Source organism: Stegostoma tigrinum, chromosome 24, assembly GCF_030684315.1.
Source record: "Stegostoma tigrinum isolate sSteTig4 chromosome 24, sSteTig4.hap1, whole genome shotgun sequence".
Taxonomy (NCBI): domain Eukaryota; kingdom Metazoa; phylum Chordata; class Chondrichthyes; order Orectolobiformes; family Stegostomatidae; genus Stegostoma; species Stegostoma tigrinum.
In genome coordinates, this window is record NC_081377.1 from 35,737,997 (window position 1) to 35,752,987 (window position 14,991).

The 14,991-nt window shown below is 44.4% G+C and overlaps 1 protein-coding gene across 2 annotated transcripts; it reads left to right on the forward strand.

Moving 5' to 3' along the window:
• Positions 1–3,682: 3,682 nt before the first annotated feature.
• atp5if1b (ATP synthase inhibitory factor subunit 1b) lies at positions 3,683–10,960 on the forward strand. Of its 2 annotated transcripts, none has more exons than XM_048558119.2 (3): positions 3,683–3,879; positions 8,718–8,830; positions 10,696–10,960. In XM_048558119.2, the coding sequence occupies exons 1-3, from the start codon at positions 3,805–3,807 to the stop codon at positions 10,847–10,849; spliced, it is 342 nt and encodes a 113-aa protein (XP_048414076.1). In that variant the 5' UTR covers positions 3,683–3,804; the 3' UTR covers positions 10,850–10,960. The 2 variants fall into 2 exon arrangements, with proteins under 2 accessions (XP_048414076.1, XP_059510428.1); XM_059654445.1 differs by lacking the exon at positions 3,683–3,879 and adding an exon at positions 3,936–3,962.
• The last annotated feature ends 4,031 nt before the right edge of the window (positions 10,961–14,991 follow it).

Genomic DNA, 14,991 nt, shown 5'->3' on the forward strand with positions numbered 1-14,991 from the left:
AGAGCTACCAGCTAGTCCCTTCTCCAGTCCTATTTCTGTAGCCCTCTAAATTAATCACTTTCTAGTGTATATCTAGCTCTCTTTTGAAACTTCCAATTGAATCCACCTCCACAACTTACCCAGGCAGCACTTTCCAAATCCTAACAACTCTCTCAGAGAAGACATTTCTCCTCATTTCACTCGTAGCTCTCTTGCTGACAGTCTTGAAATTGCGACCCCAAGTTACAAATAATAACTAGTGGAAACACAATATCGTTATTTACCGTGTCAACTCTTCATAATTTTGAATGCTTCAGTAAACTCACCTCTTAAATTTTGTTTCGCCAAGGAAAGTAAGGTCAATTTCTCTAATATTTCTTTGCACCTAATATCCCTCATTCCTGGTATCATTCTCATAAATCTCCATTGCTCTCTCTCTAGGGCTTCAATATGCTTCCTTAAATAAGGAACTGAACACAACACTCCAAATGTGGTCTGGCCAATGATTTGTAGAGGTGTAGCATCATTTCCTTGTTTATATACTCTGTGCATTGATTTATAAACCCAAGGGTTCTATAAGACTTCTAAACAACTGTTTCAAATTGCCTGGCCACCTCAGACAATTATGAAGTGCTTTGAGAGGCTAATCATGGCCCACGTTAACTCGAACCTCCCAGCCAGCCTCCTTCCCCAGCAATTTGTCTATGGACATAACAGCTCCACAGCAGACATCATTTCCCCAGCCCTACAGTCATCCATGGAACATCTGGATGACAAGTACACCTACGTCAGGCTCCTACTCATTGACTACAGCTCTGTCTTCAGCACCATCATCCCTATCAGACTAATCTCAAAACTCCGAGACCTAGATCTCGGATCCTCCTTCTGAAACTGGATCCTCAGCTTTCTGACCCACAGACCACAATCAGTGAAGATAGACAACAGCGTCTCCTCCACCATAATCCTCAACACTGGTGCACTGCAAGGATGCACTTAGTCCCCTACTGTACTCCCTGTACAGACTGTAGACAAATTCTGTACGAATGCCATCTACAAGCTTACTGACAACACCACTGTGGTAGGACGGATATCAAGCAACAATGAGTCAGAATACAGGGAAGAGAAAGAGTGCTTGGTGTCGTGGCACAATGATAACAATCTCTCTCTCAATGTCAGCAAAACAAAATAACTGACCATTGACTTCAGGAAGAAAGGAGGAGAACACACCCTACCACATAAACGGAACTGAGGTAGAGAGGGTCAAGAGCATCAAGTTCCTAGAAGTGACAATAACTGACAATCTGTCCTGGACTTCCCACATTGGTGCAACTGTCAAGAAAGCACAACAGCGCCTCTTCTTCCTCAGGCGGCTCAGGAAATTTGCCATGTCCATAAGGCCCTTCACCAACTTCTACAGATGCACCAATGAAAGCGAACTGTCCGGGTGCATAATGGCCTGGCGTGGCAACTGATCTGTCCAGGACTATAAGAAACTACAGAAAGTTGTGTGCACAGCCCAGACCGTCACAAAAATCAACTTCCCATCCACAGACTCCATTTACACATCGCATTGCTGGGGAAAGGCTGCCAACATCATCAAAGGGCCCTCCCAACCCGCTAATGCTCTCCTACAATCTCTTCCATCAGCCAGAAGATACAGAAGCTTGAACACATGCACCAATAGGTTCAAGAACAGATTCTTCCCAGCTGTTATTAAACTGATGAATGGACCTCTCCAAATTAAAATAAAGCAGATCTTGCTAAGGATGATCTTGCTTTATGTACCTCCTATGCAGCAGTGACTTTATATGCCTAGCTTTGTCTAAGCAGCCTGTATGTCCTTGTTTGCTATGATCTCTTTGTACTGCTTGTAAAACAAAGCTTTTCACTGTAGCTAAGCACAAGCAACAACAATGAATCAAATTAATTAAGACTTGAACCCTGAGGTCCCTCTGTTCCAGTAATTCCCTCAAAATTGTACCATTGAACTGTATTTTCTGTCCAGTTTTCTTCCACCAAAATGCATTGAAATTCATCTACCAGGTGTCTGCCCATTTGGCCAACTTGTCAATGTCCCTCTGAAGTTGCTCAACATTACCCCCACAATTCACTACTTTCCCTAGTTTAGTATCATCTGCAAATTTAGAGATTTTGCCCTCAACACCCATCTCCAAATTATTTATCTAGATCAGAAAAAAGCAAGGGTCCAATCAATGACCCTTTGGGAAACACCATTCTCAACTTGTCTCCAATGTGAAAAATGCCCATCTATAGTTACCCTCTGTTTCCAATCACCCATCAATCCCAAACATGTCTAATTTGCTAACCCCAACCTGCCATGTGTCATCATATCAATTGCTTTCTGAAAGTCCAAATAGACATCATCCACAGCACTACACTTATCCATTGTCTGTATCACCTTTTTAGAAAACTCAGTTTAAATATGTCAGACATGACCTAACCTTGACAAAACCATGCTGACTGTCTTGTATTGACTTTTTTTTTCTAAGTGTATACCAACCTTATCCTGTATTATGGCTTCCATCAGTTTTCCCACTGTAATGTCAAACTGATACGACTGTCATTTCCCGGGTATTAAGATATTAGTGGTCACGGGTATTTTCTTTCAAGTTAACTCATTTCCTCAGTGTTGGAAACAAAGTTGTTTAAGGGTCAACCAGACCAGCTCCAGAGTTGATTGAGAGCAGGGTTGCATTATTGGTATTTAAGATGTGTGTTCCTAGGTGTCTTATATTGATGTGGAAGTGTCCCAACCTCTGGGCCAGAAGGTCTGGCTTCAAGTCCCACCTATTCTGGAGACATGTTGTGTCATAACATGTCCAAACAAGTTGATATTCAAAAAAAGTGTCTCATGGATACTGTTTGTAATTTGATGAGAAGTGTAGTTATTTCTTAAAAGAACTCACATCTCGATGGGCAGTTTTGTTATTGGGTGATTAGTTGATTTGTTAATTGACTTTCCAGTTTTTGTTAGCTTAGAAATCTTTTGCTTTCCTTTTGATTGCACTTCAACCGCACTCTCCTGATAAATCGCCAAACCATACAAAATAGGAACATGAGTAGGCAGTTCAGTTCTTGGAGCCTTTTCTGCTATTCAGTAGGATCATGGCTGCTTTAACACTCTGCATGTTCACTTTCCTGTCCTTTCCCACTAACACTCGATTCCCCTACTGATCAAGAATCCATATATCTCAGCCTTAAAGTAGACGGAAAGATTCTGTCCCTACATCTCTCTGCAGCAAGGATTTCCAAAGACTTAGAATCCTCTGAGAGAAGACATTCCTTCTCATCTCAGTCTTAAATTGGCATCCTCCTGTTCTGAGACTATGCTCTCTGGTCCCACACACTCCCTGTCAGCATTTATTCTATCAAGCCCCTTAAGAACCCTGCATGGGATATTAAGAACTGCCTATGCTGGAGTCAGAGATAACACAGTGTGGAGTTGGAGGAACACTGCGCTGCATCAAAGGAGCAGGATAGCTGACGTTTCAGGTCTGGACCCTTCTTCACAAATGGGGCGGGGCCCACCTTCTAATTGACAGAAGGCATGATCACGAGGGTCTAGGGGCGGGGACTACTTTCTGATTGACGGCGGACCAGGTCACGTGGGTCTAGGGGCGGGCCCAGCTCCTGATGTAGAGTGTGCATCATCACGTGGGTCTAAGGACGGGGACGACATCTGATTGAAGGTGGACCCTGTCACGTGGGTCTAAGGCGCGTGGCCCACCTGATTGACAGGGCCTGGGGTCACGTGGTGCGGGCGGCTGGTTCGGGTACCGTTCGGTCATTGCAAGGGTGGAGACGATGGCGCGTCTGCTGCTGTTTCGGAGCCAGTTCCTCGTCGTTCGGCAGTTGCGGGCTTACAGCGACGGTAGCCAGGTATCAGACCAGGATAGGGCAGGGCTGTGTTTGGCCTGGGAAGGGGAGGAGCGGAGTGATAGCTTGACATCATGTCGGGTCCGGTGAGTGAGTGATGAGGCAGGCCCAGGCGGGGGACGGGGGTGAAGAGATACCCCGTCCATCTGCTTCACCCCACTGATGTCCCACTGCACACTCCTATCCTCCACCTTTTCCCACCCAAAACAACCCAAGGTCATTGTACTGGGTGGAGCTGCCCTTCCCAGGCCCAGTTACCGGAGCCTGGGCCTTGATTGGGGCTGGGGCTGGGGTTGTGTCTGGGCCGTGAGGTGAGCCCTGCTGGAAGGATGGTGTTCCAGAGCTGTATGCAAGGCTAAAGCTCGGGGTGGGGGAATTAAATCTCATTCTGCGGTTTTGAGGAAGGGTCACCGCACCCGAAACACTGACTCAGTTTTTTTCCTCCACAGATGCTGCCAGACCTGCTGGGCTTTTCCAGCAATTTCTGTTTTTGTTCCTCACTCTGCAGTGGTTTGTCTTAACAGCAGCAGCACCCGCCAGAAGAATTCTTGCTCCCTTTGTTTTGTTCACTGTTGTTACGTTAACCAGTGTTAGTGAAAGGATTAAACAACTTAGCCTGTGATTTTAATAATTTCCATGTTTTAAGTTTGAGCTTTCAATTGTTTTAGATTGTTAGCAGGATATGGGTGACATTGGCTAAATGCTGTTTGTGAAGAACATGGACATTTGGGATGTGTGGGAGTGGAATGCCTCATCCTGGGAGTGGATGTGGAGGAATTGGGAATAGGGGATGGAATTTTTGTAGGAGGGTGGGTGGGAGGAGGTGTATTCTAGGTAGCTGTGGGAGTCGGTGGGCTTGAAATGGACATCAGTTTCTAGCTGGTTGCCTGAGATGGAGACTGAGAGGTCCAGGAAGGTGAGGGATGTGTTGGAGATGGCCCAGGTGAACTTGAGGTTGGGGTGGAAGGTGTTGGTGAAGTGGATGAACTGTTCGAGCTCCTCTGGGGAGCAAGAGGTGGTGCTGATACAGTCATCAATGTAACGGAGGAAGAGGTGGGGTTTGGGGCCAGTGCAGGTGCGGAAGCGGGACTGTTCCACGTAACCTACAAAGAGGCAGGCATAGCTTGGGCCCATTCAGGTACCCATGGCCACCCCCTTTGTAGGAAGTGGGAGGAATCGAAAGGGAAGTTGTTGAGGCTGAAGACGAGTTCGGCTAGGCGGATGAGGGTGTCGGTGGAGGGGGATTGGTCGGGCCTGCGGGACAGGAAGAAGCGGAGGGCCTTGAGGCCATCTGCATGAGGAATACAGGTGTATAGGTACTGGACGTCCATGGACCGCAACTTTCCCCCTGCAGTGGTCGAGAACGCCTTTGACCGCATGTCCCACGTTTTCCGCAACACATCCCTCACACCCCGCCCCTGCCACAAGCGCCCCCAGAGGGTCCCCCTCGTTCTCTCATACCACCCCACCAACCTCTGGATACAATGTATCATCCTCCGACACTTCTGCCATCTCCAATCCAACCCCACCACCCAAGCTATTTTACCATCCCCACCCTTGTCTACCTTCCGGAGAGACCACACTCTCCGCTACTCCCTTGTTCGCTCCACACTCCCCTCCAACCCCACCACACCCGGCACCTTCCCCTGCAACCGCAGGAAGTGCTACACTTGCCCCCACACCACCTCCCTCACCCCACCTCCCTCACCCCTATCCCAGGCCCCAAGATGACCTTCCATATCAAGCAGATGTTCACCTTCACGTCTGCCCAAGTGGTATATTGTATCCATCACACCCAGTGTGGCTTCCTCTACGTTGGGGAAACCAAGTGGAGGCTTGGGGTCTGCTTTGCAGAACACCTCCGCTCGGTTCGCAACAAACAACTGCACCTCCCAGTCGCGAACCATTTCAACTCCCCCCTCCCGTTCCTCAGACGACATGCCCATCATGGGCCTCCTGCAGTGCCACAATGATATCACCCAAAGGTTGCAGGAACAACGACTCATATTCCGCTTGGGAACCCTGCAGCCCAATGGTATCAATGTGGACTTCACAAGCTTCAAAATCTCTTCTCTCCCCCCCCCCCCCCCCCCCCCCCCCAACTGCATCCCAAAACCAGCTCAGTTCTTCCCCTCCCCCATCACAAAACCAGCCCAGCTCGTCCCCCTTCTCTTCCCCCCCCCCCCCCACTACATCCCAAAACCAGCCCAGCCTGTCTCTGCTTCCCTAACCTGTTCTTCCTCTCACCCATCCCTTCCTCCCAACTCGAGCCGCACCTCCATTTCCTACCTATCACTTCATCCCGCCTCCTTGACCTGTCCATCTTCCCTGGACTGACCTATCCCCTCCCTACCTCCTCGCTATACTCTCCTCTCTACCTATCTTCTTTTCTCTCCATCTTCGGTCCGCCTCCCCTTCTCTCCCTATTTATTCCAGTTCCCTCTCCCCATCCCCCTCTCTGATGAAGGGTCTAGGCCCGAAACGTCAGCTTTTGTGCTCCTGAGATGCTGCTTGGCCTGCTGTATTCATCCAGCTCCTCACTTTATCTTGGATCCTCCAGCATCTGCAGTTACCATTATCACTAAACAAGGGTAGTGTGTAGTTTGTAGTGTAATGTGCAGATCATGCATCTGTCTTTGGCCCTTTGGGTAGTAGATGTCATGATTTGGAAGCTGCATCTAGAAAACACCAATGGTAGAGGGGTCAATACGTTGGAGTTGGAGGAACATAACAGTCAGGAGCAGGAAAGTTGGTGTTTTTGGGTTTACACCCTTTGTCAGAAGTGGGAAAGTAGTGGGGCTGGGGGAAGGTAAGTGGAATGGTGATAGGTGGATGCAGGTAGGGGGTTGTTGAGATGTGTCATGGGAAGGGTGGAGCGAATGTGTGAGAAAGAAGATTGATGGTTTGTGTCAGGTCAAGGAGGTGGGCATGAGAGGGAGCGATGGACATTGGATGAGGCTGGGGCTGGGGAGATTGAAATCAGTTTCACAATGAGGCCATTGAGCGGTAAGCTGCAAAAGTGGAATTTGAGGTGGCGTTCCTGTAGTTTTATGTGCAGTGTAATTGTGACACAAGAGGGTGGGTGGGGAGCAGTGGTAGTTAAAATGGTCAGCAACTGGAAGGTGCTGTTGATTATAGTGTATGGAGCATGGATGCTCTGTGAATCAGTCAGTAAGTCTGTACTTGGTCTCCTCTACGGTGAGATCAAGCACAGACCATATTGAAAACAATGGATACAGTGGACCAGGTTGGGGAATGTAGAAGTGAATTTCTGGATTTGGAAAGATTGTTTGGGGCCTTGAATGGTGGTGAGAGGGGAGGTGTACAAGCAGGTGTAACACTTCCCTGCGGTTAAAGGGAAAGGTGCGGGGGGTGTGGTGGGCTCGGTGGGAAGTGTGGAGTGGAAGAGGGAGTCAGAGTGACCAGTACCTGTGGAAGGCAGGTGTGGGTGGGGAAGGAAATGTCTCTTTGCAGTCAGATCGCAGGTGGCAAAAGTGGCGGCGGATAATGTGCTGGATGTGGAGGTTGGTTGGTTGGGTGCTCTGTGATGACCAGGGAACTTGGCCTTTTTTTGGGGAGAAGGGGTTTTAAGGGCAGAACTGCAGGAAATGCAAGCAATGTTGTTGTTGGTATTATGAATCACTGGAGGGATAAGTTATGGTCCTTGAAGTAGCGGAGCATCTGGAATGTTCGGGAATGGAACACTCTGAGATGATCCAGGTGAGGTTGGCGTGAAAGGTGTTAGTAAAGTTGATGGATTGTTCATGCCCCTCATGGGAGCATGAGGCAATACCAATACAGTCTTCAGTGTAGCGGAGGAAGAGGTGAGGGATGATTCCAGTGAAATTACAGAAGAGGGTCTGTTCCACGAATCCTACAAAGAGCCCGGCATAGCTTGGACCCAAGTGGGTAGTGGGATGCCTGTCAAGTAAATGGCTTTGTCCTGGATTGTGACTTTCAACAGGTTGATTTGAATCCCTTGGTCTTCACCCACTAAAACTGTCAATGGTCTTTTACAATTTGACCAAAATGTATTTTCTGAAGGAGCCTGATTTGGCAACTTTCTATTACGTTGTTTGCAGCTGTTAGATTTTCATACCTGCAGTCAAAAATCAAATTGTAACTGCTGTTTCATATTATCCTGTCACTGTCATTTGTCGTATAGGCTGCAACTGACTTAGCAACGAAAACAGAAATTGCTGGGACAACTCAGCAGGTCTGACTGCATCTGTGGAGAGAAATCAGTCAGTGATTCAGGTCAAGTGACTCTTGCTCAACTTGACCTGAAATGTTTACTCTGATTTCTCTCCACAGATGCTGCCAGACCTATCTTTTCCAGAAATTTGTTATTGATTGATTTACAGCATCCACACTATTTGTTTTGAGTTATTTAGCACACTTGTGCTGATAAAATAGAAGATATAATTTGTTTTAGGATCCTGGAGTAACTTGACATCTAACACCATCATGGTGCTAGATAGTTTGGAGCCAAAGGATGTTGTCTCTTGTGGGGCAGATGAAATCTAGGGAGCATAGGTTAAGAAGAAAGTATTCTTCTGAAAGATACACTCTTCTCAATGTGTTAGTGTGGAATTCTCCAGTGGAGGCTAGTCTTTAAATTCGTTGAAGGCTGTGTTAGATTTTTCACATACAAGGGAATTGAGTTATGTGGGCTGACCATAAAGTAGGCCTGAAGCCATAACCAGATAAGCCATTATCTCATTGCTGAGATGTTGAGCGGTTCCAATTTGTATATAAAACCAGATATTTCCTTCCAAGGGAACATAGAAAATACACATACAGCATTGCCTAACCTGAAGGTGGACATTACTGTGTTTCAGCTGGGTGAGCTTGGCCAGGGTGCTGGAAAAGGAGGTGGTGGTGGAGGGAGCATAAGAGAAGCTGGAGGTGCATTCGGCAGAAGGGAGGCAGCAATGGAGGAAAAATACTTCAGGTAACTACTTCTACGTTGTTGATTTTTGTCACTTGTGACCTGTTTTATCCCCTCTCCATCCTGCCTTGATTTAACTATACAGCCACCCAATATGTATAGAATCCTGATGTGATGATTTAGGATCTGTTGAATTGAGAGGAGGCGGCTGTCTGAAATTGACAAATCTCTGCAACTCTCTGTACACGATTTTAAACAATCTGTTTTGCTGCCAAGGGTAGTCTACTCTTTGGCTTTGTGTAAAGTTTCAATTTAATGGGGTAAAGCGTGTTTCCAATGTATTAAACTCAGCCTGTTGCTTCTGTCATGATGGCGGCCAATTGATGCAATATGTCACACTTTTACATGCCATGCATCATGAAATGTTTGTTTGAAAGTCCGTATAATCCACAGTACCAGTTTGTTTTATCTATCCTGCTAGTGTAAAATATGGCCTCCCTTCTACAGTTTGGATGGGGGGTGTTTTAAAACACATGACTTCCTTCAGACTCAGATGGGGCCTAAATATTCTTGAATAGTTGAGGCTTGTCAGTCATATTTACATTGTAAGTTCTGCATTTCGTATAGATATACCTGAAAAAGTTTGTTCACTCATGCTTGGTAAGAATTCTGAAAACCAGTTCTAAAAACTCAAAAACTGTTTATGTTCTGTGATGCAGAAACTGCTTTGGCCTCTGTTTATTTATGGTGTGTGTGCGCGCACCCGCCCAGTGCCAACCCCCTGGCGGGGGGGGGGGGGGTGGTGGCCTTGCACCGGTGCGGTCCTTGGAGTGTACGGGTACCCACGGTGCTGCTGGAATGACACTTCCAGGGTTTTCTTCCAGGAACAGATGGCAATTAGATTTAGGAAAGGTGAGTTGCTTGGAGGGAAATTTGCAGTTGATGGTGTACCTATGCATCCACTGCCTTTGTCCTTCTAGGTGGTAGGATTTGTTTGGTGGGGGCTGTATGATAAACCTTGGTGAATTACTATGGTGCATCTTGTAGATGGTCCTGACTGCTAGTGTTGACGGTAGAGGGAGCAAATCTTGAAGGTGATAGAGGGGTGCTGGTGAAGAGGGATGTGTTGTCTTGGATGATGTCAAATTTCTTGAATGTTATTGGAGCTGATCATATTTGCATTTCAGGAAGTGAGTTCATGCCTGAGTTACCAGCGTCTGACTTAATCTTGTGGCCAAGGTATTTACTTGGCCAATTTCTGGTGAATGGTAACCGCCTAGATATTGATATTGGAGGAAAAATACAGTAAATGAAAACATGCACATCAGTTGCTTTCACTTTATCTATTCCAAAAAAGATTACCAATACATTGAAACCCAAAATTTCCACCTTTAATTTGGCAGTATCAATTTAGCACAGGACTCAACTTAGCTCAGGCTGTTTATGCCAACGGTCTTGAAACAAGCAGTTAGACTAAATCCCAGACTTCCATAATGCACATTGGATAAATACTTGATAGTTACAACTGGAACCAATAACATGTCTGAATCACACTGGCATAATATTAATCCTGAGCACGCAGGTAGTGGTCAATCTTAGCTCCTATCTAAATTTTGCATGAATGGGTTTGATGAATTGAGAGAAGCTTTTCCAATTTTTTTGCTCACATCACTGGGTCTCCAAGATATTGAAGTTTCCTGCTGGTTCTCAATAACACTTTCTTTATAATTATTTTGCTCAATGCAACACTTGCGGTTCGTGACTGCCCAGTTGCTCAGGTCTATTGCTGAGAAGAAATGTTGCCCTTTGCCTTTTTAAATGTACACCTTCTTGGCTATGGCTTGAGAAAAGCAATCTCTGATGCATGATATTTAGCAAACTGCTTTTTCAATACCTGCCAGGCTTCTGAGGTTGATTCTGTTTTGCAGGGAAAAGGAAATGGAACAGATTGAAAATCTGAGGAAACATCATCAAGAGGAGATTAACCATCATGAGCAGGAAATACAGCGTTTACAGAATGAGATTAAACGCCGCAAGAATCAGATCAAGAAGCTGAAGCATGATGACTATGACAGTGACTAGATTTGTAGTATTTGTGTTGCTTAGATTATCTCAATCATAGCATTTGTTGATGGTGGACTCATAATTGTGCTTGAATGTAAATTGTTAAATAAAAATACACTATGTTCACTATCTCAAACTTCGTACTTTGTAGACAACTTATGCACACGGCCACAGCGCTTTACATGTTTTTTGATTGTCTAACTGAGTCTTTTTCCTCTGGATCGGGAATCCAAAATTAGAGGGCATAGGCTTAATGTAAAAGGAGAGATTTTTAAAAGGGATCTGAGGGGCAAGTTTTCCATACACAGGGTGCTGCCAATGTGGAATGAATTACCAGAGGAAGTGGTACAGGTGGGTACAATGACATCTTTTAAAAGACATTTGGACAGGTTTCAAGGAATATGGGACTAGTTCATTCTGGGGAAACATGGTTGGCATGAATGAGTTGGGGCAGGGGGCCTGTTTCCATGCTGTATAACTACAAACTGTTATCCATGTGGGTGACATAGACATGCATTTGCAATTTTGGACCACTTAAAGTTCTAATGGTTTTTAAAATTATATTACTTGACCTGATGTTGATAATAGTAATTCTAAATGAAATTATTAAAAATAATTTTAGGCTTAGGAGTAACTTACTCCAGTAAGACTTGTGACTAGTTTTGTTTATCAATGCTGAAGAATTTTGATATCTGGACAGTTTTCAGTTAGTTCCAGCATATTAGTAATGTAAAAATATAGCACATCTTTAATTTTGATGGGGGGAAGATGGTGAATTAGTAGTAATGGTACTCATCTAGCAGTGCAGAGGACAAGGCTAATGTTCTGGGTTCATTAAATCCCATCATAATTTGTTCAACTAAATTAAATGAATAAATTTGGAATAGAAAGTTTGTTAATATTGAATTCACCAATATACTCTTAAGGAAATAATTTGGTATTCTTATCCAGACTGGACTGCATTTCAGATGCTCAGCAATGTGGTTGCCTCTTAACAATCCTCAGATAACCTGGTAGGCTATTTAATTCAAGAAGTTCTGGTTTTGCTGGTGTTGCCAATGACCTGTGAAAGAGGAAGCTGCCAACTCTTATGAAAACCAAAGCAGGTTTGATCATAATGTTATGCATTGAATAAACTGCAGTAAAATGTGAACAAATTTACATCCGCACTGATGTTTTGGTTTCAAGAAGCCATTTTTGTAGTATATGCCATCTGCTTGTTTTTTTTGCAATCAGAAGATAGAGGTATTAAGTGATGCAGCAGGGTGGGAAATATTGGTTAAAGAGCCATGCAACAAAACACCGGGCTTTATGAACACACATCCATTCTCCTGACCTTGCTGGGGCATGGGAGTAGATGCCTGGTGCAGTGTTGGTTAGACAAGCTTTTAGATGAATGCCAATTGCTATCAGCATTTAGAGTATCCTGTTGACTATGCTGTAGATAAATGCTTGTCTTTTAGTCAATTTCTTAAAAAAAGCTTTAGATAAACATTTCTGCAGTGATTTGGAAGTCAGATATTTGCTTCTCTCGCCCAGAATTTGTGTTCCTCACTTTTTGGACTGCAGGATGGCAAGCAGCTTGGAATTACCACATCTAATTCATGGACTTGTGGTTAGATGTATGTTGTATTTTCCACAGTGGTGAGGTGGGTGTTCCATTGCGATATGTTTTCTGTCTGATCAAATATTCAAGCATTTTGGGTGAAGGTGAATGAGAAGGGATGGTATAACTTGTATGCTTTTTGATCATTTGGTACTTGAGTCTGCATTGCCGAAGTGACTATCAGTGACTGTTACAACAAGTTGAAAGGATGCACTGTTTCCTCTTTTTAATCCCATTTGTCACTAATGTAAAGTTTAATATAGTTGGTGATATGGCCAATTCTCTGGCTTTCAGACTGTCAGGTTTGGGATCAAAAACAATTCTGCTATGTTTCTTCCATCAAAGAAGTAAAAGGTTTTCTACCTCTAAACTGACACCAATAAAGGCTGTTGACAATAATTTGGATTAAGCAAATGTAGTTTTTCTACAAAGTTGTAGATTTCACAGAAGCCTGGAAAGAAACAATAAAAATGAAAAAGAAACTGCACAGTGTTTAAGGTAGTTTGGCCAAGTAATAATTAAATAGATAAGGAAAAGTCATGGATTATCTCAAGTAGTTTACTGATACTGGTATTCTGCACAAGCTGTAGGTACTGTAATTTCTGCATGGATCAGTTGTAGAAGGATGAATTTCCTCCACTTTAAATTAGTCCTTTCCAAGCATCCTCCATGACTAGTAAAGATGACTTCTGGTGGGTTTTCAGCTCATTCACTGCAGAAAGCAATTGCAAGGAAAGAAAAGGAGATAGGTATGCTGCTGCTGCTGTTTTTAAAAATGTCAAATTTGTTCTAATTTCAAAGATACAGTAGTTCTTCAGAGATTTATAGCTTGGATTAGGGATGACATGCTCGCTGAGCTGGTGGGTTTGGTTGCAAACATTTTGTCACACTGCTAGATAATATCGTTAGTGTGCCTCCAGTGAAGCGATGGGGTTCTGTCCCACTTGTTATTTATATGCCTCAGTTTATTGGGATGTTTGGTACCACTTCCAGTTCTGTTTTAGAGTGGTTTGTACATGTTCTAATCCGATGTGTTGGTGGACTTCCGATTGGAATACCAGGCCTTCAGGAATTCCCTGGCTTGTCTCTGTTTGGCTTGTGCAGTTATAGATGTGTTGTCCCAGTTGAATTCCTGTCCCTCTTTGTCCATGCTTAGTGGGTAAAGTGAGGATTGGTCGTGTTCTTGGTGCCTAGTTGGTGTTCATGTATCCATATTGTCAGTTTTCTTCTGGTTTGGCCTATGTGATGTATGTACTGTCACAGTCCTTGCATGGTATTTTGCATATTACACTGGTTTTGGGTACAGGATCCTTTATGCTCACCAGTAGCTGTCAGTGTGGTTATTGGTTTGTGGACTACCCTGATACCAAGTAGTCCTCTGGTCATCTAGAAATGATCTTTAATGTACAGTAGGGTGAATGAATCTAGTGGTGTTGTGTCTTCCTGTTGTGGTCCATCTCAGAAGATTTTGCTTTTCAGGTATCCATTCTTTTTGAAGACTAAGTGCTCCTGTACTGCTTTGCATAGTTCCAGGGTGCTGCAATGTGATGTGGCTCATTTAAATAGTGTCCTGATGCAGCTCCATTTGTGGGCATTGAGGTGGTTGCTAGTGAGGTAGTTGAGTATCTGGTTCATACGTGTCATCTTTCTGTATATCCTTGTCTGCAGTCCCCCATTGTTTTCGTGTTCTACTGTCAAGCCCAGGAAGAGTTGTCGGTTGTTGCTCGCTCTTTCTTTTGTGAATTTTATCCCAGTAAGGATATTGTTTGTGTTGGTGGGTTTCTTCTAGTTTTGTGTGTTTGATAATCACGAAGGTGTCATCTACATATCAGAACCAAAGTTTGTGTTCTATATACTAATAACAAGCAGGACAGAATTTTCTACACTTCACAGAAGGCGCAATGACGATGTTACCTAGCAGGGTGATGAAACATTTGCAACCAAACCCACCTGTTCAGCGAGCATGTCTACAACCTCCATCCTAACCTGAGCTACAAATCTTCACAAACATTCAACACCGATGGGTATGACACCCCCAAACTGACCCACAGGTGGGAAGCAGATACCATCTAGCTGAGCATGACCCACGAACAACGATACTTGCTGCACGAATGCCTCAAAGTAGATACTACCATGAAGCTTAAAATGTAAACCGCTTATAAGCAATCTACAGGCACAAGACAGCTGGACAGAGCGATAAGGGTTATGATCAACAATACTCACAACTGCCTCCACAAATAGAAGCGGGACATTGCCCGCCAAAAAAAACCTCTGTACTCCAATGCAATTGACTAGGATTGGACATCCGCACTGAAACAAGCCATCAGCATACAACAGCAAAAGACCAGCATGCAGGAAATAAAATTGCCCAACAAGAAAATCTGTCCAAAATCACTCTCAATGACATGGACAACACAGATTCATGGATTGAAAACATCACGGACCAACCACCTTACAGACACTGACAAGACAGTCCTGGTACGTGGATTGAATCCATTACTACAGAGATGCCAATGAAACTGACTTCCTGGAATTGGCACTGCAGAAAAATAAA

What these genes read in the sequence shown, in the direction of transcription:
- atp5if1b (XM_048558119.2), top strand. Translation starts at nt 3,805, where the DNA reads ATGGCGCGTCTGCTGCTGTTTCGGAGCCAGTTCCTCGTCGTTCGGCAG. An exon ending in CTTACAGCGACGGTAGCCAG is followed by an intron (nt 3,880 to 8,717) that starts GTATCAGACCAG and finishes ACTGTGTTTCAG; the next exon opens with CTGGGTGAGCTTGGCCAGGG. An exon ending in ATGGAGGAAAAATACTTCAG is followed by an intron (nt 8,831 to 10,695) that starts GTAACTACTTCT and finishes TCTGTTTTGCAG; the next exon opens with GGAAAAGGAAATGGAACAGA.